At 50.3% G+C, this 21,860-nt stretch overlaps 1 protein-coding gene across 5 annotated transcripts; it reads right to left on the bottom strand.

Annotated features, from left to right (window-relative positions):
- Positions 1 to 1,799: 1,799 nt before the first annotated feature.
- RFX5 (regulatory factor X5) lies at positions 1,800 to 21,429 on the bottom strand. Of its 5 annotated transcripts, none has more exons than XM_074938157.1 (10): positions 21,172 to 21,429; positions 19,082 to 19,216; positions 16,191 to 16,224; positions 15,583 to 15,614; positions 14,968 to 15,090; positions 14,016 to 14,132; positions 9,930 to 10,011; positions 8,818 to 9,016; positions 4,025 to 4,122; positions 1,800 to 3,391 (listed from the first exon to the last, which is right to left on the bottom strand). In XM_074938157.1, the coding sequence occupies exons 2-10, from the start codon at positions 19,198 to 19,200 to the stop codon at positions 2,096 to 2,098; spliced, it is 2,100 nt and encodes a 699-aa protein (XP_074794258.1). In that variant the 5' UTR covers positions 19,201 to 19,216; positions 21,172 to 21,429; the 3' UTR covers positions 1,800 to 2,095. The 5 variants fall into 5 exon arrangements, with proteins under 5 accessions (XP_074794258.1, XP_074794259.1, XP_074794257.1 ...); XM_074938156.1 differs by having other exon boundaries at positions 1,803 to 3,391; positions 15,583 to 15,665; positions 19,082 to 19,212; positions 21,172 to 21,428; XM_074938155.1 differs by having other exon boundaries at positions 1,803 to 3,391; positions 15,583 to 15,665; positions 21,176 to 21,428.
- Positions 21,430 to 21,860: the final 431 nt, after the last annotated feature.

Raw genomic sequence — 21,860 nt, 5'->3', positions numbered from 1 at the left:
AAATCTCCTGTGGAGCAATGGGACACCTGGGGAGGGTATATCAGACAAAGAGAATCCAAGAGGTTCCTCCTTATTCCTGCGGTTAGCTGTGAGCGCAGGCCGAGCCGGCTGGTGGTGGAAATGCCAGCTGTTCATCTGTACTAGCACTTCCCATTCTATGCAGCTGGGGAAGCTGCATCAGTGCGAGGGCAACGCTAGGAGATCAGCAAAACGCTAATGTAGACAGGGCCGGGGTGGGCACAAAAGTCAGTGAAACAGGGACGTCAGGAGAGCGAACACTGAGCTAGTGAGAGGGGACAGGGTGTAATCAGTTTTTTTTAGGGGTGAGGCCTATTTAACTCCAATGACTAACTAACAGTTTGGATACAGGACATCTTTGTTAAAGAGCCAACATCCCAGGTCTTTCAGTTAAGGTCGAAACCTCCTCGGAGACACCCAGCAAAACCCGGGCAGACTGGATTTGACATTCCTGATTTGTTTTTCAATCCTGGAAACAGAGATGCTTTCTCTACGCTCTTGTTCTGCACAACCAAGGGTTGTGGTGGATTCTCCATTGCTGACTCCTTTTAAATCAAGATTGGCTGTTTGTCGAGCAGACCTGCTCTGGGAATTATTTTGGGGCCTGTGTTATCCAGGAGGTCAGCCTAGATGGTCACACTGAGCTCTCTTTGGAATCCATTATACCCCCGATAGCAGCACGAGAACCCAGTTTTAAAAAGGCCACCTCTCTCTGAGCCCTTTCAAGCGGAGACCTTTAATCCCTAGTCCCAGGGTGGCTTAGATTCACAGATTCCAGGGCAAGAAGGGGCACAGGCCAGAAAACCTCATGTGTCCAGCTCATCGGTTTGGTTAGCGATGCTCGTAGGCAGATCAAAACACAGACCAAAGGGACAAATTAAAGGAGACACACATCACAACAACAACAACAACGTCACCACAAGCTTTAGCTTTAAAATCAAACCTGGGATCAGCGAGAACACCAGCGTCCATCCTGCGAGGTGCTTAGCGCCTGTGAGCTAGGGCAAGCAGCCCTACATAGGAGAGGAGCAGCAGCAAAAACTCCTTCTAGATGCAAGACTGGCGGTGCGCCCCAAAGGCCTCTGATTTCAGCCCTGGTGTAACCGCAGCAGTGCAAGTGATGCTGTGTCAGGGCGAATGGCATTAACTCCAGCAGTTTGCTTTGGGGCAGTTACACCAGTGGCCTGAAACCAGCCGTGCTGTCCAGTATCCAAGAGCAGCGCGGTCTGCAGAGGGCACCGTGAACACGATCTCTTGGGTTACCTCTGCACTGCACGCTTAACCCGGGTCTGTGGGACCTGGGCTTGTGGACTCGGGCTGCACTTGAGCTGCCCCACTGCACTGCAAACCTGGGTTTACAATGGTTGGACCCAGGTCTCAGCCCTGCTAATGTGTCTGTACTGCACTGCACTGACCTTCTGACGTGGGTCTGCAGCTCAAGCTGCATCCCCACTGCAAAATGACAGGGCTTGGACCCAACTCGCAGCAGGACTTAGACTCTGACCCACCCCCCAGCAGGATCCTGAGTGCTCGCTGACCCAAGTCACTGGTTTGGTGTGGATGGAAGGGGGCTGGGGCTCAAACCCAAGTCAGAGCCTGGGCGCAGTGAACAGTGTAGATGCCCTTGGTGGCTGAGGTGGCGAGATGTCACCCAAGTCATTTCTTCACCTGAGGGCTTCCTACTCTCCAGCCAGATCTTTTCCACCCCTGGGAGCAGCAGCCCTTTCCTCACGGAGGGGGCAGGAGTGACGGTGCATTGGCCTGGCCTCCCAATGCAGCAAAACCAAATTGCTGGGCCAGAGAAAAGGTGACGGCTGCCGATCACAAACAAACTGTGTGTGGCAAGGATTGGCTTTATTTAATAGCATGGCATCGGGAGGTGGGGGGGGAAGAGGGAGGAGGGGTGTTACTCTGCAGCCCTGGGAAGGGTCGGAGGCAGTTAGCAAATGAATATCATTTTTAAATCTTCCCTGCGAGGCGTCCCGTTGTGGCAGAGCGCCAACTCCTGGCTGCGAACCCGGACATGGGCAGACGACGAGTTCGGCTTGCTGTGGCGAGGGTGCTGCACAGGGCGTGCTCAGGGGCGATCCGCTGCGGACTGGGAGCTGGGGAGCCTTTGGGAAGCAGGGCTGCGCTGGCGCATAGGGGCTTTGTCCTCTCCAGCACCGGCAGAGCACAAACCCGACACTGCCGGCGACGACTCCTCCGAGCCAGATGCGTCACAAAGCAAATCGGGAGAGCTCCCGGAGTCAGACGGCCGAGCGCAGTCGCCGGGGGCAGAAATCGCTGATAGCGGCGGCAAGGCCAGGCTTTTTTCCGGGCTCTCCGGTTTGGTGTCTCCCAAGGGAGAGCGGGAGTGAGGTCTCCCTTCCTGGGAGCCTTGGGATCGTGGTACAGAAGCCAAGGCCCCCCCTGCCACTGCTGGCCCAGCCTCGCCTAGATTCATCGGCGCCTGCAAATCGTCCTCCAGCTCCTGGGTGCCAGCTTTCACCTGGCTCTGATCACTGAGCCGGCCATCCTGGATGACGCTCACCTGGGAGGTGCCCATGGCTCGGTCAGCACCTAGCGACGCTCCTTTAGCCCGGCTGTCTGGGCCTCCCACACAGAGCCCTCCTGGCTCTCCGGGACACGGGCTGGGCGACCCTCCATTCCCGCCCGAGACGATTGAGCCCCGTGATGTGCTACCCTCTTGGCCGGCATCACCCCCTCCTCCGGTCTCAGGGGCACCCGCCTCCTCCGTGCTGCTGCATTTATCCAGCGAACAGGCCTCCGCCTCCTCTGGCCTCTTCCGGGGCCGACCGCGCTTCCTCTTGATGCTGGAAGCCTCGCCAGGCGATTCCAGGGGGCGTTTGGCCCCTTTGGCTCCCTGTGCTTCCTGCCGGCTGCCGGCTGGCCCCTCGCTGCTCTTGGCGGGGCTGTGCCCTTCGCTGCCGCCGCCGGCTGCACTCTTGGGATTACCTGGGATTTCAGCCACGGGGATGCCCATGCCGGTCGGCACATTGGGCAGGATCATGTTGATCACCGGCACCGCCGCCTGCTGGCTGACCAGACCCGCCGCCCCATTCACGCCCGGTGCCAGGTTGATGGGCAGGGAGGAAGCAGTGCCCACCGGCAGCGGCAGGGCGGCCATCTTGACCGTGCCCCCGATGGGCGTGGCCGTGATCTTGGGCGCCAGGATGGGAGGGGAGGAGCGCACGGCCTGGGCACCCGGCGGCATCAGTCTCTCGCTGGCCTGGATGCGAGGCAGGAGGAAAGGCAGGCGAGCCACCAGGGCGTTGACTTGGGGGCTGCTCACCGGCTTGGGGGTCTCTGGGGTTTTCTTCCTCTCGGCTCGGGGTGGGACGGAGGGTTTCGAGTTATTCTCCTTTTTGTTCTGACAGGCAAAGACAGACGGATGGACTTTGGCAGAAGGGGCATCACCACACACCCACGCTGCGCCCATCTCCAGAGCCTCCGCCAAACACCTACACCCAACTAGGGTTCAGCGATGAGGGCCCACAACCCCATTCCTGAGGCTACTGCCACCCCCATTTTATAGGAGAGACTGAGGCACAGAGAACTGACTTGCTAACGGCATGAATTCAGTGGCAGAGGTGTGAGAAGAACTCAGGAGTTCTGGCTCCCAGCCCCCCTGCTCTAACCACTAGACCCCACCTCTCTTCCCAGAGCTGAGGCTAGAACCCAGGGGGCCTGGCTCCCAGCTCCCTCTGATCTAACCCTAGACCCCACTCTCTTCCCAGAGCTGGGCCTAGAACCCAGGGGTCCTGGCTCCCAGCTCCCTCTGATCTAACCCTAGCCCTCACTCTCTTCCCAGAGCTGCGGCTAGAACCCAGGAGTCCTGGCTCCCAGTGCCCCCCTGCTCTAACTACTAGACCCCACTCTTCCTTAGATTAACAGTAAGCCGAATTCCAAGCAGGGGCTGACCATACCAGCCTTTCAGCTCTTAGGGGAGTAGGGCCCTAGTCATGGTGGGAAGGTTTCTCCCCAGCACCCAACCCTTTCTCACCTGCGGCTGGGTTTTGACAGTGCTGTCCGATGTTTCCAACCCATTCTTCTTGGCAGTCTGTGGTGGTCGAGTGTCTCGGTGGATATTTTCTGAACTTTCTAGAAACCAATCAACCAAAAAAAAAAAATTACATGGACTTGATTGTTCTTAAAGATCACCCTCACTAGAAAAGTTTTTTTGTTTTTTTTTAAATGGAAAAAGTCCCTTCCCTTAAATTATTAGTGCTTTGAAAGGCACCGGGATTATTATTTATTTGGGAAAAATGCATTTACTTTCTATCCTGGATGTTATTTATTATAGTCACAGGCCAGGAAAGCCCTAACTCTGGTCTGCTTGACAGGTCTATACAAGAGAGCTACACTGGTTTAATTCAGGGTTTGTCTACACTTGAAACACTACAGCAGCAGTTCTTCAGAGTAAACACTACCTACATCAACAGAAGGGGTTCTCCCACCGTGGTAAGCAATCCACCTCCCCAAGAGGCAGTAGCTAACTCAACGGAAAAATTCTTCCATCAACCTAGGTACTGCTTCTCCGGGGGGTGGATGAACTACAGTGATGGGAGAACCCCTCATCACGGTAGTGTCTACACACTGAAGTGGTAAAGCGGAGCAGCTGCAGCGTTTTCAGTGTAGACGTGGCCTGAGTAAGACTGGTGCAATCCCCTACTTCAGTTTCAGAGTGGGCTTATTCTGGTTCCGTTTAAACCAGTTCCTGAGGGCTTGTCCCCATGCGAACATTGCACCAGTATAACTTAGACTGGTCTTTAAACGGACATTAAAGCACCAAGAGGCTACGTACAAGGCTATGTCAGAAAGTTGTGGGCCCAGTTTATTATTAAAGTTGCAGGTTTGGTGCAGGCACAACAAAACTGGAACTCCATCCCATGTCCAGCCCTGTCCCGCCCTCTACACCCCACATCCAGCCCCGCTCCGCCCACCCAGGGTTCCAGGGAGGGAGTTGCCATCACAACTCAAAATGAGCTGGGGCATTCTGTGTACCTACAACACCCAGCATAATAGGGCCCTGGTCCATTACTGGGGTTCTCAGGGACTACTGTAATACACCTAATAAATGATCCTAGACGGTGCCTGTCTCAGAGACCTCATAGTCTAAATGCAGATCATACAATAGACATAATAAACAGGGACGCACCAGTATTACCACATCAACATTAGGGCTTTGTATTGCTTTAACTAGGCCAGTATGATTAGAGCGCTACCGCTATGGGTTAGCCTAATCGAGGTGGGCTTTGTCTACACACAACAGCCGTGCCATCTTAGCCATGCCCAGCTGGAACAGTGCAGCTCCTCCCCATGGTGCAAACGGTCCGCAGAGGCACTAATGGAAACTGGGCAACTGACTTCAAATCCTCTCACTAAGGGAATGTCCCATGGAGCTCTACAGAGAGTCACAGCTGAAAGGGTTAATCTCAGGTGACGACCGGGGGAGGAGGGCCTGCTAAGAGCAGAGGGAACTTTGCCTGCCATTTCCCCAGGAGCAGCAGGACCCAGTCCTCTGTCACAGGGCGGCTGGCCCCTTTAAGGGAGCTGCGTCCAGCCCCACCTGTCACATAAATAGCTCACCTCCATAGGTGGGGAGAATGAGAAAGTCATGTGACAGGCAGGTCATGTGGCTAAATCAGGCTTCCAGGGTAGAGATGAGGCAAGGGGGCAGAACGGTTACTTTCTCAACTGACAAAACTAAGGGAACAGTCACTAAAAGGAAAATTGAACGAGATTATAAATTGTATTGATATGGGCTGCAAATAAGCGTAGTTAAAAGCTTCACATTTTTAGATGTGATATTTAGCAGCAAGCTCACACGGAAGGATCATATTGAAAATATTAGCGACAAGGCAGAACACCCTACTTCAAAAAGTGTTTCTGGAACGTCCTAGGGTGCAGAGCAGAAAGCAGCAGTAACACTGCACAGAACGCTAATAAGGCCAGTTATTGATTATGGTGCCAGGATTTCAGTTCGGCATCAAAAACCAATTTGAGAACGCTTGACTCAATCCAAGCTCAGCAGACTGTAGCATAATACTGCACGTGGTCCCTTCATCACAACGCCGCTGTGAAGGGCGGATAGCTGTGGGTAAAATGCCCATGATCTTAAGAATGAAGCTTTTAGATGTAACCTTTGGGGCTAACATCACTGGAAACACTGAATAGATACACTTTTAAATGGACGACGTGTAGGGCAAAAACTCAAAATGCCTCATGTAAGGAGGGCTGAAGCATGGACAAAGGATCTTAGTGTAGAGAAAGACCCAGAAGAGGACAAATTCTATAGCTTTGGGAAAATGCATTAACATTGGAAAATTATACCTTCGGAGGTAGATACAGAATTGTACAGTGAAACTGAAAGAGGAAAAGGCATGTTAAGCGTATAAGATATCGCAAATCAATATGTCTGTGATAAGTCTGTATAATATCCCCGCCAAAGATAGGCCAACAGGAAGATTGGGAGCAGCATTCTGCGTTCCTACATGCGGGATCAAGAAAGCTGTACAGCTATCAAACTTTGGGGCCGTTCCAACGACTGAACTGGCTGTGAAAATCCTGGCGTTAAATTGGGTCATAGATGTTTGCCCAGCCGCTGTGGTCCTCCTGTCTGATTCCTTATCAGGACTCCGGGCGATCAGAAACCACTCTTCGGATAGCGGAAATGCTCCATGTAATGAAACGTTACGGTTAACAGAACTGATGAAGCTGGGTGTAATCGCAGTGATAGCACAGATCCTAGCACACAAAGAGGTGGTGGGCAACGACAAAGTGGCAAAAATTGCTGTTAAACATGAGCAAGTTGATTTAGACACCCCTGTAAGTAAACTAGAGTTTAAAAAACTGATTAAAAATGAGTTAACGGCAGGAAATATGGGCCCAAAGAAATGAAGAGGGAAAGATGCTGTGAAAAGGCTGTTACAAGAAGGAGGGAGAAAAATTGTTCTTCTTCACCTCTGAGGACAGGACAAGAAGCAATGGGCTTAAATTGCAGCAAGGGCGGTTTAAGTTGGACATTCGAAAAAACTTCCTGTCGGGGTGGTTAAGCACTGGAATAAATTGCCTAGGGAGGTTGTGGAATCTCCATCATTGGAGACTTTTAAGAGCAGGTTGGACAAACCCCTGCCAGGGATGATCTACATAATACTTAGTCCTGCCATGAGTGCAGGGGACTCGACTAGATGACCTCTCGAGGTCCCCCCCCATCCTATGATTCTATGAAACGTGCCCAAGAGTCGAAAATACTCATATACTCCAAGGCCCTGAGAGAAGGAGTGAAGTGGCTCTATTTAGAATTTTAACTGGTCATTGTGGCTCAAACCATAATTTGTTTCTAATAAACAAACGTGAAGACAGAACAGGCAAGGTCCAGGAAAGAGCTGATCAGCTTCTTTGGGAATGCAGAGTGTACCATTGCAAGGGGATATATGGGAAACTTTTAAGTATCTTTAAGTATCCAAACCTTTAAATATCCAAATTTTCATTGCAACACCTAGGAAGAGCATCAGGAAAATGGAGACCTATTAAAAGCAATACTGCAATTCTTAAAGGACACTGGGGAAGGGGGAAGACTTGAATTATTTCTGGTGTCCCGTGCTTGGCTGTCACAGGCCAGGGGTACCCTACAATGTTCTGTTGAGCCAGCTACGTCGCTTTGGGATGTGAAAAATCCACACCGCCGATTGACACCGTGAAGCAGACCTAGCCCCCGGCAAAGACAGCGGTAGGTCGGTGGAAGAGTTCTTCCTCTTGTGGCGGTGGATTAACGTCAGTGACAAGAGAACCCCTCCCGTCGCTGTCACGAGGGTCTATGCTGCGGAGCATCAGCGGTGCAGCTGCAGTGGTTTAAGTGTAGACAGAGCTTTGGCAGAAAGCCTGTGAAGACTCAGAGGAAGCAGAAGGGTGACTCAAAGGATGAAGAGGGCTGCATGAGCTGCTCTGCACAGTGACCCCCCTCAGCTCCCAGCCAGAGAGCCCAGGGGTGCAGCCTGCAGGAGCCTGCGAGGGAGACCGGAGAGCAAGTCTGCTGCTGACACAGTGGGGACAGGACAGCTGGAGCTGGGACACTGGTCGGGGAGGGCCGTGCTCCGAGCACTCTCCCCCTCAGCTGCTCGGCTGGCTGGCTCACATGCTCAGGGTCTCACCAATCGCTGCCATATGTGGGGTCAGGCAGGAATTTCCCCTAGGTCAGCATGGCAAGGACCCTAGGAGTTTTTCCTTCCCTTTGCAGCATGACCAGGAATCTCTCACTTAATGCTCTGCCATTGAAGAGGCCTCGGGCATTAGTGCACCGGGGTCCTTCCCCTTCTCTGCCTGCGGCACAAAACAGTCTAGTCTCCCGCCAGCTGGGATACTTTAGTCTCAGTCTGGTTGCTTTTGGGGTGTGGGTGCTGGGTGGGGTTGGTGGCCTGCAATATACAGGTGGTCAGGCTCGATGATCTCTATGCCTGAGAGCCCTGCATTGAGAGGTGGGAGCCAGCCGGGAGGCTGGGGAGTTCTTGAGTTTCCTTGTGAATGTGAATAAACCCAGCCCCACAAAGGGGTGTCACTCAACACATGGAGCCCTATGTCCATTACTGGGGAGGCAGCAGCTAGGCTGAAGCCAGCCTGGGTAGAGAGGCCTGCGGCACCCTCAATAACCCCAACCCTGCAACGAGCGTTGCAGTGGGAGGTCCCAGTACTCCACCGAGCCCCACGCTCGGCAATGGGGCTCCCACCTACCCCCCCACACACAAGTGCAAGGGCAGGTCCTGTGGGAGGAATCCCCTTTCTGAGCACCCGACCCACCTGAGACCACCATGGCCATGACCAGGTCGGCGCGGTCGGAGCGCGAGCTGATGAGGTGCTGCTGGATGAGGAACTGAGCCACCTCCACGATGTTGTTGAAGGAGCGCTTGAGGATCTTCTCAGCCCAGTGGCAGGTCAAAGCGCAGGCCGCGTCCACCAGCTCGTCGTGGTATGACTGCACCAGGTCTGTCAGCTCCGACTGTGTCAGGGGAGGGGAGGGAGGTCAGCGACCAGAACCAGGCCTTGGAGCGCTTCTGCTCCCCTCTCCAGGCACAGTCAGTGAGCACGCAAAATTCCCAGGGCGCTCCTGGTGTTTGCCCAGTGCTCAGTAATCAAGTGCCCAAAACTCCCGGGGGCGCTCCCGATGGACACCCAGCGCTCCCGCCTGAACTCACAGGAGGTCATGGTGAGGACAGTTCCCACGGATGGGTCACGTTATATGCCAACATACAAGAGCTGGGCGGGGGGAGAACCAATTTTCCCAGCAATGGATGTGCTGGCATTTCCAAAAAGTCAAAATCAATCCATTTTGGGTCGAACAAAAGGTTTCATTTTTGACCATTTTTAAAAGGTTCAGGACACGATATTTTGAGACATCGTTTTGAACCAAAACACCGAAAGGTCAAACGTTTAACGTTTTCCTTAACCTTTTTCCCCCAGTTGTAACAATTTGGAGGAACTGAGATGAATTCACACAATGGTTCCGTGTTGCCAAATCTGCATTTTTTACAACAACAAAAAATGTTTTGGGTGAAGAGTTTTTCCCAGCTCTATGTACAAACCCCTCTACACCCCTGCCAGCCCCAGACATGGTAGGGGGCCCAGTGCCCACGGTAGGGGGAATATACAACCTCCCCACAACACTTCCTATAGCCGATGGGGCTGAGCTAGGACCTTCCCATGGTCAATGGCATGAAGGCAAAACAGACTCAACACTAAATCTAAAATTCAGAGCAGGTGTGTTAGGTAGCTAAGGGTGGGGCAGTGACATTGCAGAAATCTACTGAAACACCCCCTAACCATGGAGGGCTTTAGAGCCCACAAGCACCAGGATGGCCCACTAAAGCTCAAGCAGCCTTCACACTAGGAGGCCGTGCTTCTGGGGAACTTACGGTATCGGTAACTTTGAGGTCCAGGCTAGGCAGGGGTGGCATGCTGACCACGGTCTTCCTCCTGATCCCGCTGTAGCAATACGTTCGGCAAGGTTAAGGAATTTCAGTGGGAAGTTGGAAGGAACTAAATAAAGCTGCAAAAGTGAGACGTTAAAGCTTGAAAGGAGGCTGTTTAAGTCCTTAGTGTGACTCCTTCCACATCCAATTAGAGATCTGGGAATCACAAAACCTCTTGCTTTTCACTGCCGATGCAGTTTATACTTCACTGTGCTCCGCACTAGTTCGGTCCACTTCTCAGTTCCCACGAGCTAGCCCAGATCTGCTCGACCCCCACCATGAGTGGAAGAGGAAAATAAACTTTCCTGCTTTTTCAACTCCCAATCTCAACTTTGACTGAACTTAACTAGTTGAATAAGCTGAAAAGAAGGATATATTCTCTCTGGACTTGCAGAAGAGGCTACTTCTGTCCAAAGCTAGATTAGCAGGTCAACAATTCAGACTGCAAATGGGGTATCAGTGTTTAACAGTCAGGGTAATTAGCTATTGGGACAATTTATCAAGGGCCAGATGGATTCTCCATCACTGGGAATTTCCCATTTAAGATCGGATGTTCTGGTAAAAGATCTGCTCTTGTTCAAACAGGAATTATTTGGGGAAGTTCTAGGGCTTGAGTTATATATGAGGTCAGAGTGGATGATCACAGTGCTACTTTCTGGGCTTAAAATCTGGGCTGTCAAGCAATTAAAAAAAATTAATCGTGATTAATCACATGATTAAAAAATAATCGTGATTAATCGCTCTGTTAAACAATGGAACACCATTCATTTAAATATTTTGGACGTTTTCTACATTTTCAAATATATTGATTTCAATTACAACACAGAATACAAAGTGTACAGTGCTGACTTTATATTTATTGTTGATTACAGATATTTGCACTGTAAAAAACAAACAAACATAAGAAACAGTATTTTTAAATTCACCTAATACAAGTACTGTAGTGCAATCTCTTTATCATGAAAGCTGAATTTACAAATGTAGAATTTTGTACAAAAACCCCACTCAAAAATAAAACAATGTAAAACTTTAGAGCCTACAAGTCCACTCAGTCCTACCCTTTGTGCAGCCAATCGCCCAGACAAACAAGTTTGTTTATATTTGCAGGAGAATGCTGCCCCCTTCTTATTTACAATGTCAGCTGAAAGTGAGAACAGGTGTTCTCATGGCACTGTTGTAGCCAGCGTCGCAAGATATTTACGTGCCAGATGCAGTAAAGATTCCTATGTCCCTTCATGGTTCACCCACCATTCCAGAACACGTGCTTCCATGCAGATGGCGGGTTCTGCTCAATAACAATCCAAAGCAGTGCGGACCGACGCATGTTCATTTTCATCATCTGAGTCAGATGCCACCAACAAAAGGTTGATTTTCTTTTTTGGTGGTTCAGGTTCTGTAGTTTCGCACACTGGAGTGTTGCTCTTTTAAGACTTCTGAAAACATGCTCCACACCTCATCCCTCTCAGATTTTGGAAGGCATTTCAGATTTGTAAACCTTGGTCAAGTGCTGTAGAAATCTCACATTGGTACCTTCTTTGCATTTGTGAAATCTGCAGTGAAAGTATTCTTAAATCGAACACATGCTGGGTCGTCATCTGAGACTGCCATAACACGAAATATATGACAGAATGCAGGTAAAACAGCAGGAGACATACAATTCTTTCTGCAAGGAGTTCAGTCACATATTTAATTAATGCAGTTTTTTTTAAACGAGTGTCACTGGCATGGAAGCATGTCCTCTGGAATGGTGGCCAAAGCATGAAAGCACATATGAATGTTTAGCATATCTGGCACATAAATACCTAACAACGCCGGCTACAACAGTGTTATGCGAACAGCTGTTCTCACTTTCAGGTGACATTGTAAATAAGAAGAGGGCAGCAGTATCTCCCGTAAATGTAAACAAACTTGTTTGTCTTAGCAATTGGCTGCACAAGAAGTAGGACTGAGTGGAATTGTAGGCTCTAAAGTTTTACATTGTTTTGTTTTTGAGTGCAGTTATGTAACAAAAAAAAATCTACATATGTAAGTTGCACTTTCACAATAGAGATTGCACTACAGTATTGTAGGAGGTGAATTGAAAAATACTATTTCTTTTGTTTATCATTTTTACAGTGCAAATATTTGTAATAAAAATAATAACATAAAGTGAGCCCTGTGCACTTTGTATTCTGCATTGTAAATTTCAACTATTTGAAAAAGCAGAAAAACATCCAAAATATTTAATACATTTCAACTGGTATTCTATTGTTTAACAGTGCAATTAAAACGGTGATTAATTGCGACTAATTTTTTTGAGTTACTCACGTGAGTTAACTGCAATTAATCAACAGCCTTACTTAAAATCTATCAAGGATTTAAAGATAATACATTTCCTTTTGTATCAGCTTTCATTAGAGGATCCCAAAGTGTGTTCCAGAGTAACCGTAGTGCCAATCCCACATGTTCAACCATTATGAGTTAGACACCCCCAAAAAATCCTAGATTTTAAAAAATAATAAACTTGGGCTCTTTTTTATTTTCCTTCTGGTTTTTGAGCCTTCAGGGTTTGCATTTACAAAATTTTCTTTGCAACCATGACAGCTAGAAACTTAAAATCATAGAATATCAGGGTTGGAAGGGACCTCAGGAGGTCATCTAGTCCAACCTCCTGCTCAAAGCAGGACCAATCCCCAATTTTTGCCCCAGATCGTGGGTTCTCATGGAATCACATGATTCTAAGAGCCGGAGCTTTAAGGAAATTCCCAAATACCATGAGAGTTGGCAACCCTGTTTTGCTAGATATCAGAGGGGTAGCCCTGTTAGTCTGTATCCAATGGACACAAATCAGACATCAGGAATGTTAACATACAAAAAAGCCCGTAGGAGAACACTTCAATCTCCCTGGACACTCAGTAACAGATTTAAAAGTAGCCATCCTTCAACAACAACAAAAAACAGACTTCAAAGAGAAACTGCAGAGCTACAATTCATTTACAAATTTAACACCATTAATTTGGGCTTGAATAGGGACTGGCTGGCTCACTACGAAAGCAATTTTCCCTCTCTTGGTACTGACACCTCCTCAACAATTATTGGGAGTGGACCACATCCACCCTGACTGAATTGGCTTTGTCAACACTGGTTCTCCCTTCTCTTCATGTGCCAGTATATTTATGCCTGTATCTGTAATTTTCACTCCATGCATCTGAAGAAGTGGGGTTTTTACCCACAAAAGCTTATGCCCAAATAAATCGGTTAGTCTTTAAGGTGCCATCGGACTCCTCATTGTTTTTGTTTTGCTAGAGCAGCTGTTCTCAAACTGTGGGTTGGGACCCCAAAGTGGGTCATGACCCCCTTTGAATGGGGTCGCCAGGGCTGGCTTAGACTTACTGGGGCCCAGCGCTGAAGCCCGAGCCCCACTGCCTGGTGCTGAAGCCTGGACGGCGGGGCTCAGGTTGCAGGCCCCCTACCTGGGGCTGAAGCCCTTGGGCTTCAGTTTTGGCCCCCCTGCCCAGAGCGGTGAGGCTCGGGCTTTGGACCCCTCACCCAGGGCAGTGGGGCTCGGGCGGGCTCAGGCATCGGTCCTCCCTCCTGTGGTCGTGAAGTAATTTTTCTTGTCAGATGTGGGTCGCGGTGCAATTAAGTTTAAGAACCTCTGTGCTAGAGGATCCCACAGCACTTTGTTAATAAGAGCTAGGAACAGAACCCAGGAGTCCTGACATGCAGTTTCTTATTTCAGTCACTCAATACCACCCCCTCCCAGATTCCTGACTCCCAGCCTCCTGCTCTAACCACTAGACACCACTTCTCTGCCAGAGCTGGGAATACAATCCAGGAGCCCTGCTCCCACTTCCCTGCTCCAAATGCTCCATTCCCCTGTGGTGCTGCAAAATGTAATGACTAATCAATTAAAAACAAATCATTTCCATTCATTCTTGTTCTTTAAAAGACGTCAACCCTGTCCACACAAAACTAAGCTGACATCATCCCTTTGCTTGGGCTAGTTCTCGGAGGTGTAGACAGAGGTTATTTAGCGTACAAGGATATTTCGATTGTCCTCGTCCTCCCAGTCTTCTGGCTTTGATGTTCGGGAAGATCTCCCGGATGATCTTCCCAAAGTTAGCGGCACTCAGAGGGTGACAACAGAGGTTATCACAGTATCGCCTGCCGGGTTCAGAGGATCAGAGGAGAGAGAGTTTCATCCCAAAGCCAAGGTCCTGCACTTGATACTACTGTCTTGGCCATGCATTCGATTGCTTCCCCGTGGATTATCACCAGCAGTACTGAATGCTGGGTGCCAGCACCTCTTCTAGTTAAGTCATATCACAGAGGGTCTTTGTAAACTCAGCCTCCGCAAACTCAACATGATCTACTCCCTGTACAGAGGGAAATCACTCTCCGCCACTGAAATGCAGCCACCTCTGGGTGAAACGGCATTTTAACAGCTGCCCAACACATTACAGCCCAGTGCTACAGTTCTGACTCAGGCAATGGATTTTTTGCCCAAGTAAGAAGAGCAGCGTGTGGTCCCATAGTGACGTGGAGGATGATCTCTGGGTGTGTATCTGAAACACCACAGGGAATTTAGTAACACTGAGCATCACTAGCACAGTTGGCATTTGCTCAGGATTATTTATTAGGCGTATTACGGTAGTGCGTAGGCATCCCAGTCATGGAACAGGAAGGACCCCATTGCGCCAGGCGCTGTAAAGTATTAGGTATATTACAGTAGCACTTATGAACCCTAGTCACTGATCAGCACTAGACACTGTACATTCGCAGAATAAAGAGACAGTCCCTGCCCCAAGGAGCTGGTAATCCAGGATGTTATGGGTACAAACGGACTATGAATGAACTGAGGCTGGAAATCTAAGGCCTTCCTTGGAGGCCTCCCAGTTAAGCCCTGATGCAGCCAGTCCCTGCTTAGCCTGCAGAGAGCGCTCGCAATGCAAGGCCGCTGGCTGCACTGACTCATGCTGGGCCCTGTGCACATGCTCACTTGTATGTGTCGTAGACATCCTGCTTGGGCAGGCAGGTGTCCGTGTGTTCCTCCAGGTGATTCCGGATCCAGTTGCATGCATGCATGTGCTCAGCAGTGCTCAAGGAGCTCAGGTCCAGGCTGCTGCTCCCAGGGAGGCAGGTCATGGTAAGCAGACATGATCAAATTAGAGACAACATTAATTAGCACAGAGATTGCATCAGTGAGGGGTTGAGGGGGGAGACAGAGAGGTTGCCAGGCCAGGGTTACATTCCTCTCTGTAGCAACTTTCAGAGGATCATAGGCATTATTTGGAGACTCCCTCCCTCCCATACCCATGAGGCTGGGAAGTAATATAAAATGGGTGGGGGGTAATACATGGGAAAACTGAGTTACAGGGAAACACTGGCATCAGCTTGAAGAGAACCCAGTCACGCTGCTTAAGTTACCGGGCTACGATCCCTCCAAGAACCGGCAAGAGAACCCCAGGGTCCAACTGCCCAGAACTCCTGCACCCCCTTCCCAGAACTGGCAACAGTCCCCAGGAATCCTGATCCCCAACCTCCTCCTGCGCTAACCACTGAACCGCGCTGTAGTGAAAGACAAGGCACAATGGTATCTCAGTCAGTTCCCTACCTTTTTTCCCCAGAACTCGGACCGGATGGCAGCTGTAGGTACAGGTAGAGTTTATCGTTGTCTGAAAATTTCTGCACATCTTGCTATTGTTAGCAGGGACAAAGTGGTTAGAGATTCAACGGAGGCAGCAAAACAGCCAGAAGTTAAATTACTTTGCTAATTGCAATGACTAAAGAGACTTCTTAGCAGAGATCATTCTGTGACCAATAATTATGTCTGCTGCTGCGCAAGGCAAAGTAAATAAAATCTTATGCATCAGGGCATGACTTGACCAATAAAGGGGTCAGGAAGGAAGAAGGCCTTCTCCCACCCACTCTATTTAGCAATACATAATTGGTCAAGGGCAGATGGTCTGATTTGCTCTGGAAGATCACGCATTGCTCACTGCTCCTCTTAGAGATCGGATCCTGGACTGAGTGAACCATTGAACGGATCCCTTATGGCAGGATTACTGGATTAGGTAGAATTGAGGGACTGAGCCAGTATGGTAAGAGGCAGAGCAGCATGGGATGTTGCCATTGAGAGAAGATCCAGGGCTGACACTCACTTGTGCTGGTCTCTACGCTACAGGGCTTTTAAGCAGCCGAAGAGCTGCTCAAGACACTCACCAGAATGCTGTCCACTTTGTTCTGCACGGATTTGCTGTTTAAAACAGGAGAAAAAATAAAGCATCCGTCATCAAGCCACAGAGCGTGGACCGTACAGCACTCCCTGCACAAAGCAGAACCACAGGGACGGAAAACACCTCAGGGGTTCCCAGCCAAACCTCACTGCCACCTCCAGTACGTTGGAGTCAAAGCCCAGCTTCTGCGCGTAACAGAGAAAGCTTTCATATGCAGCAGCTGCTGTAACAGAACGTCTACTCAGTCAGCAACTGCTTTTACATCCAGCCCACAGATCCACTCCCCCAGCAAAGACGCATTCGCTTAAGGATTAAAAAAACCAGGAAATTAAACAGGCAAAAAACTTTGCTGGGAAACGTTTAGGCTTGCTTCACACACACACAGCTTGCCTGATTCAAACCCACAGGAGCAATCAAATGTTGAGCCACCGAATAGTACATCCCCTCTGTTCCTCCACCCACAGGCAAATTACCATCCCCTATAACCCACACACCTTAACTCTGCCCTGCTCGCACCAGCAGGGACAGCTTAAGGCAGGGGCAAACTGGGCATGTGCCCAGAGCCCCCAGCGGAAAGGTGGCCCCAGCAGTGATGTGTAACAAAAAAATGTTAATATTGAGTCTGGAGTGATTCAGGAAATTGGATTTTCAGAGGTCAGTTGTCACTTCGCTGCCTGCAGAGGTTTTTAAATCAGCAGAATACATTTAACACTTTTTCTGTTACCGCTACGTTGTGTTTTAGTTCCCAATAACATTTTACAGGCAAGAATTACTATTTATTTTCTACTGTAACGTGGCAGGGCTCCGCTGCCCCCCCACCCGATACGCTGTGCCCAGGGGCCTCTGAAGTCATTAAGAAGGCCCTGCCCACTCGGGGGGTGAGCCTTCTGTCACCCCCTTTACCCAACTACCCTCCCCCAACACACCACTTCTCACGGAGTCACAGGGTCTGAGCTATGTCCCAGCCTGTAAGTAGCCTCCTGGGAGTGACCCCTTTACTGTGCTGGGCCCCAAGGACCCACACAGATCCACAGGGGCAGGCCTCTGGCCCCAGCATTCCCTGTCTCTGTCCATGGCTCCCTGGAGTGAATCCAGCCAAGCCAAAATCCAGCGGGAGGCTTGTACCGGGCCCACACCGTGCTCTCCGGGAGTATTTACAGTGACACAGGCAGCCTTTTTCAGAACAAGGGAGCCATTGATGAGTCACCTGGCTACAGAATCCGAACATCCTTGGGGTAGCACAGAGAGGCAGAAGTTATGCCATAGTCCACTCTGGTTAAACCAGTGCCCTGATGAGCCAGCCAAGCTGTGATGGACTCCACCTCTGGCTCTCGTCCCGTGTTCCCCCTTTATCTGCCCAGCTCTGGGCTCCCGAGTCCCTCCAAAAGGGTCACCCTTCCTCCAGTCACCTGACACCTTGTTCTCTAGCTCAGTCCCCAGTCCAGCCTGCGGGGCAGAGGGGTTCCTGCTGTTAGGTGTTCAATCCTAAGGGCATCTCTCGGTCTTGCTGGAGACCCTCTGTTGATTCGGGCTGGTTTGAGCCAGTTCTTTACTGATTCTACCCATTCCCCTCCAGACAGTGAGGTGACCCGCACACCCCTCCTGTCCTGTTCCAGGAGCAGGGTTAAACCTTTTGCACCCACTGGGTAGCAAGAGGGAAACTGAGGCATGCCTAGGATTTATACAAATATTATAGAAACTACCCACTTTGTCCCACCTCTGCACCAAACACTCATGACGAATAGTGTCAGGAGGGGAAAATTTGGTAATCAGAGTCCAGGGTCTATGTGTCTGTCTGTGTATCACTCTGAAGCCTAGAATGTTGGCTAAGTCAGTGTCACCAAATCATCACACGCTCGGGGTCTACTGAGGACCACTGAGTCGGTGTGAAGCGACGGACACAGCTACAAGCATGGCTGACAGCTCTTTTTGTTCAGCATATCACCAGGCTGAATCATCGCCAGGTTTCACGGCCTGTTACCTTCCTAGTTTTAAGTTCTCAGCCACTTTCAGGTTTGTTTGTTTTTATCTTCATGAATTACTTCCATATGACAATGGGGACTTTCACCTAGCAAATAACATTCACTAGTTTTTATATAGCGCTTTTCATCCATAGATGTCCAAGCACTTTACAAAGGCAGCCAGCATGAAGCAGAGGCGGCTATGTCAGGGCAGAGTTAAGGTTACCATGTGTGGGCTGGGGTACCGGTCAGGGAAAGCCGTGTGTCTGTGAGTGGTGCAGACCGGTACGTAGGGCCATGTGGCTTAATTTTTTCATTTCCTTGCTCATGTGGGTTTCAGGCAGGTATGTTGCATATGGGTAGCAACCCTGATTGCTTCACAGCAAAATATTTTGCCTGTTAATATTTAAAGACCTTGAGCATCATTTACATCTAACTGACAACCAGATGTGGGATCAGGAAGGAATTTTCTCCCAGGCCAGATTGGCAGGGACCGGGGGTGGGGGGTGTTTCGCCTTCCTCTGCAGTACGTGGGAACAGGTCACTTGCCGGGATTATCTGGCTATATCTCACTTCATCATGTCCCAGGGCGCCTCACACACTGGTATTCCTCGGTCCCTCCTCATCTCTGCCTGCCGCCCGTGGCAGTCTAGTCTCCTGTGGGCTATGATACTTTGGTCTCGTTTCAGTTGTAGGGTTTAGTGTGCGGGTGCTGGAGTTGGCCTGTACTAATCAATCACACACAGCCCCTAGCACCACAAGATCCTCACACCACCACAATTCAAAGAGATAAGGATGCCCAAGGTGCGGAGCAACGCAACGTCTCCGGGGCTGGGCAGCCAGCGCCTTTCACTACCGCTAAGAAAACATCTAAGAAGCCAGCCATACAAAAGCGAGAGGCAGATGTTGCCCTTACGAGATGGTGCTCTTCAGTTTCTGCAGCAGGGTGCTGGGCTCTGAGGCATCCCCTCTGGAGTTCCCAGACTGCGAGCTTCCCTTTTTAGAGACCTTGGGACCAGCTTTGTCGTCAGCCATGACATTCGGCAACTGCCTAAAAGACAAGAGCCGTGAAAAAGCAGCCCAGAACAGACTGCCCCACGGCAGACAGCCACCCAACCGGTGCAGAAGTGCCATTTGTTATTACAACCGAGCGCTCGGCCTCTTTCCCTGCTGCTTGGGGAGAAACCTGACAGCTTAGAGGGAGTCAGGTGTCGCTGACGAGGCAGAGGTCCAAAAGCAGAGTGGCAGTGTCCTGCGTTTGTGCAGCACCTCGTACCTTGTTTGCGACTGGGGCTTGTAGATGCTGTCACAATACAGGTAATTATTCTACAAAGAAATAAAAATGCGTGAAAATACAATTCACGCTTGTAAGGCTGGATAGGAGAGCTGGGAGCAAAGGCTGATGCCATCTAACTTGGGGGCCTAATTCAAGGGCCCCCACTTCTGCATTTAGGCACCCAAATAAGGTGTTCAGCACCCTCAACTCCCATCAACTTAAACAGAGCAGTTAGAGGGTCGCAGTGCGGGATCGGGGCCGAGGAGAGGAAGCGTAATGGGAGGAGAATCCCATTGAAAGCATGAAAGGGAATTCTGGGACCTAATTCTGAAAGAAGAGTAGTACAGACAGACATGAAAGAGTTCCCTAGCCTTCATGAGGTTGAATGCAATAACCCCTGCTGGAATTTGACACCGAGGCCCAGATTCTTGCAAAAAGTGACATGTGGTCATTAAAGACCCCAAGCAGTCAGGATCTCCCCCCCCCCACACACACACTCTTTTCCTGGTAGGTCCCGACCCTGCAATGGGGTCTGTGGGCTTAGAGCTCATTGCAAGACCGGGGCCTTGGATTGTAAACCATTCCCATGAGTTTGTACAGCACCTAACACAAATGCTGACTGAGGCCACTGGACACTAACGCAGTATTAAAATAATCAAGAAGTAAAAAAGTCAATGTCAAGAATACAGATATAGAACTCAAGCTGAGCGCACTGAAGAAATAACACTGTCTTATGTCAAGTGATTTTCAGCAAGTTGGTGGGTGTCACAGCTGGGAACAGAACACTACAGTCCCACTGCCTGGTCCCCGGTTCTGACCACTAGACCAAACTCCCTCCTAGGGCCTGGAGTTGAACCCAGGAGTCCTGACACTCAGCCCCAGCTCTGACTACCTCCGCCAGACAGCGTTCTTCTTCTTGTCCTATTTTCCTCCCCCCCCCAAAATAAAATTTTTTAAATAAAATTAAATTAGCAAGACCATAAAGTTTTTGCTGAGTTTTTCCCTGTTTAATTGCAAAAGTGAGGATTCAGCAGAGCTCAAGGAGGCTCCATTAATAACCCTGCATTCAACAGAAGACTGCAGCTAATTTAATTATTAGTTTGTACAAGAAATTTGCATGCAATGCTACAATTCTGCAAACCTCAGCTCCGGAGTAGCCTGTTTAGTTATAGATCCTGTATCTATAGTTCCTTCTTCAGGGCGAGGTGCTACCACTGAGAGAAAATCAATTAATGGCTGGAATGCCCCAGGGGGAAGTGGGGGGGGGGGGAAATCCCACGAAGAGGGAGATTTAAATATCTGCAGTTGAACTGGGAGCCGCAGCTTCAGACTTGCCAAATCGCGCTGTCCCCAGGCTGGGGGAAATCTTCCTCCTCCTCCTGGCTGTAAAAGCATCTCGGGTTTTATTTTGCACTATGTGTTTCCAGATCTCATCATTTATTTTCGGGGGGGGGGGGGCCTGAAATGTCGCACATCCAGGTCTGACAGCAGCCGCAAGGTCCAGAGAGCCATGCCCCAGACCCAGCTTGGCCCAACCAAGGCGACGATTTTCGGTTTGCAAAGAAGAGCAGATCCTTGTGCGTCCCTTTATTATGGTTTTGCAAGACGGATTTCCTCTCTCTGGGAGCGACCAGCACTTTGCAAGCCCGCCCCCGCCCCATCCTCACCCCCAAGGCTTGGCTACGTTGCAAAGCAAGAAAGAGACTGGGAACGAAACAAAGGAAACTCACCTACTCTCAGGGTCACCACAGCCCCCTCCAGAGCGCGTCAAATGGCCAAAGGTGCGTTTGCAGGAAGGGAGAAGGAGGCGCACGCCCCGGCCGCTCAGTCCGCGGCCAGCCTCCCCTTTCGCCCCCAGATTTGCTGCCCCGGCTGGCGAGGCGTCCCCGGCAGCATGGTCTTATTGGCTTTTATTGCCAGCCCCTCTGGGTCGCTGCCCCCCCCAGCGCACAGGACAGGCACGTGCCGCCCCAATGGCAAAACAGAAAAAGAAAGTACCTAAGCACCAACTCGTCTGGCGGGGGGGGGGGAATAACCCCCCCCAACCTGTCCTGATTGCCGCTTTGTTTTTCTGATTGGCTCACGCACCTCTGATCTGCCCGGAGACTTTGGCCGTTCATTAATCTGATTGGCTGCGGCTGGCTTTTCTACCCGGATACAAATCCGATTTGTCTCTTGATTGGCCGGCTGGATGTCAACTCTGCCTAGTAACAAGCTGCGGATTGGCAAAGGGCGGGGCGGCTGGAGGAGGAAGCTGGGGGGGAAAGTTGCAGTGCAGGCCTGGGGGAAGGTTTTGCTGACAGGGCTGCTGCGGGGCGGGGGTCACAGCAGCCAGGGCTGCTCCCTGCCCCCTGGCAGAGCCTGAGCCTGTCTGCAAAGCCAGGCACTGACACACCACCCCATCCCTCACTATAAAGCC

The sequence above is a fragment of the Natator depressus genome, chromosome 24 (genome assembly GCF_965152275.1).
Source record: "Natator depressus isolate rNatDep1 chromosome 24, rNatDep2.hap1, whole genome shotgun sequence".
Taxonomy (NCBI): Eukaryota; Metazoa; Chordata; order Testudines; family Cheloniidae; genus Natator; species Natator depressus.
Note: the sequence above shows the minus strand (reverse complement) of the source record. Positions and strands in the feature narration are given on the sequence as shown.

Excerpts from the sequence above, each read along its gene's own strand:
- RFX5 (XM_074938156.1), bottom strand. The coding sequence starts at position 19,200 with ATGGCTGACGACAAAGCTGGTCCCAAGGTCTCTAAAAAGGGAAGCTCG. Across the intron at positions 10,012-14,015 it reads GGAGGACGAGGACAATCGAA|GTATTGCTACAGCGGGATCA; the intron begins ATATCCTTGTAC and ends ACCTTGCCGAAC. Across the intron at positions 9,017-9,929 it reads ACCTCAAAGTTACCGATACC|TCGGAGCTGACAGACCTGGT; the intron begins GTAAGTTCCCCA and ends CCCCTGACACAG.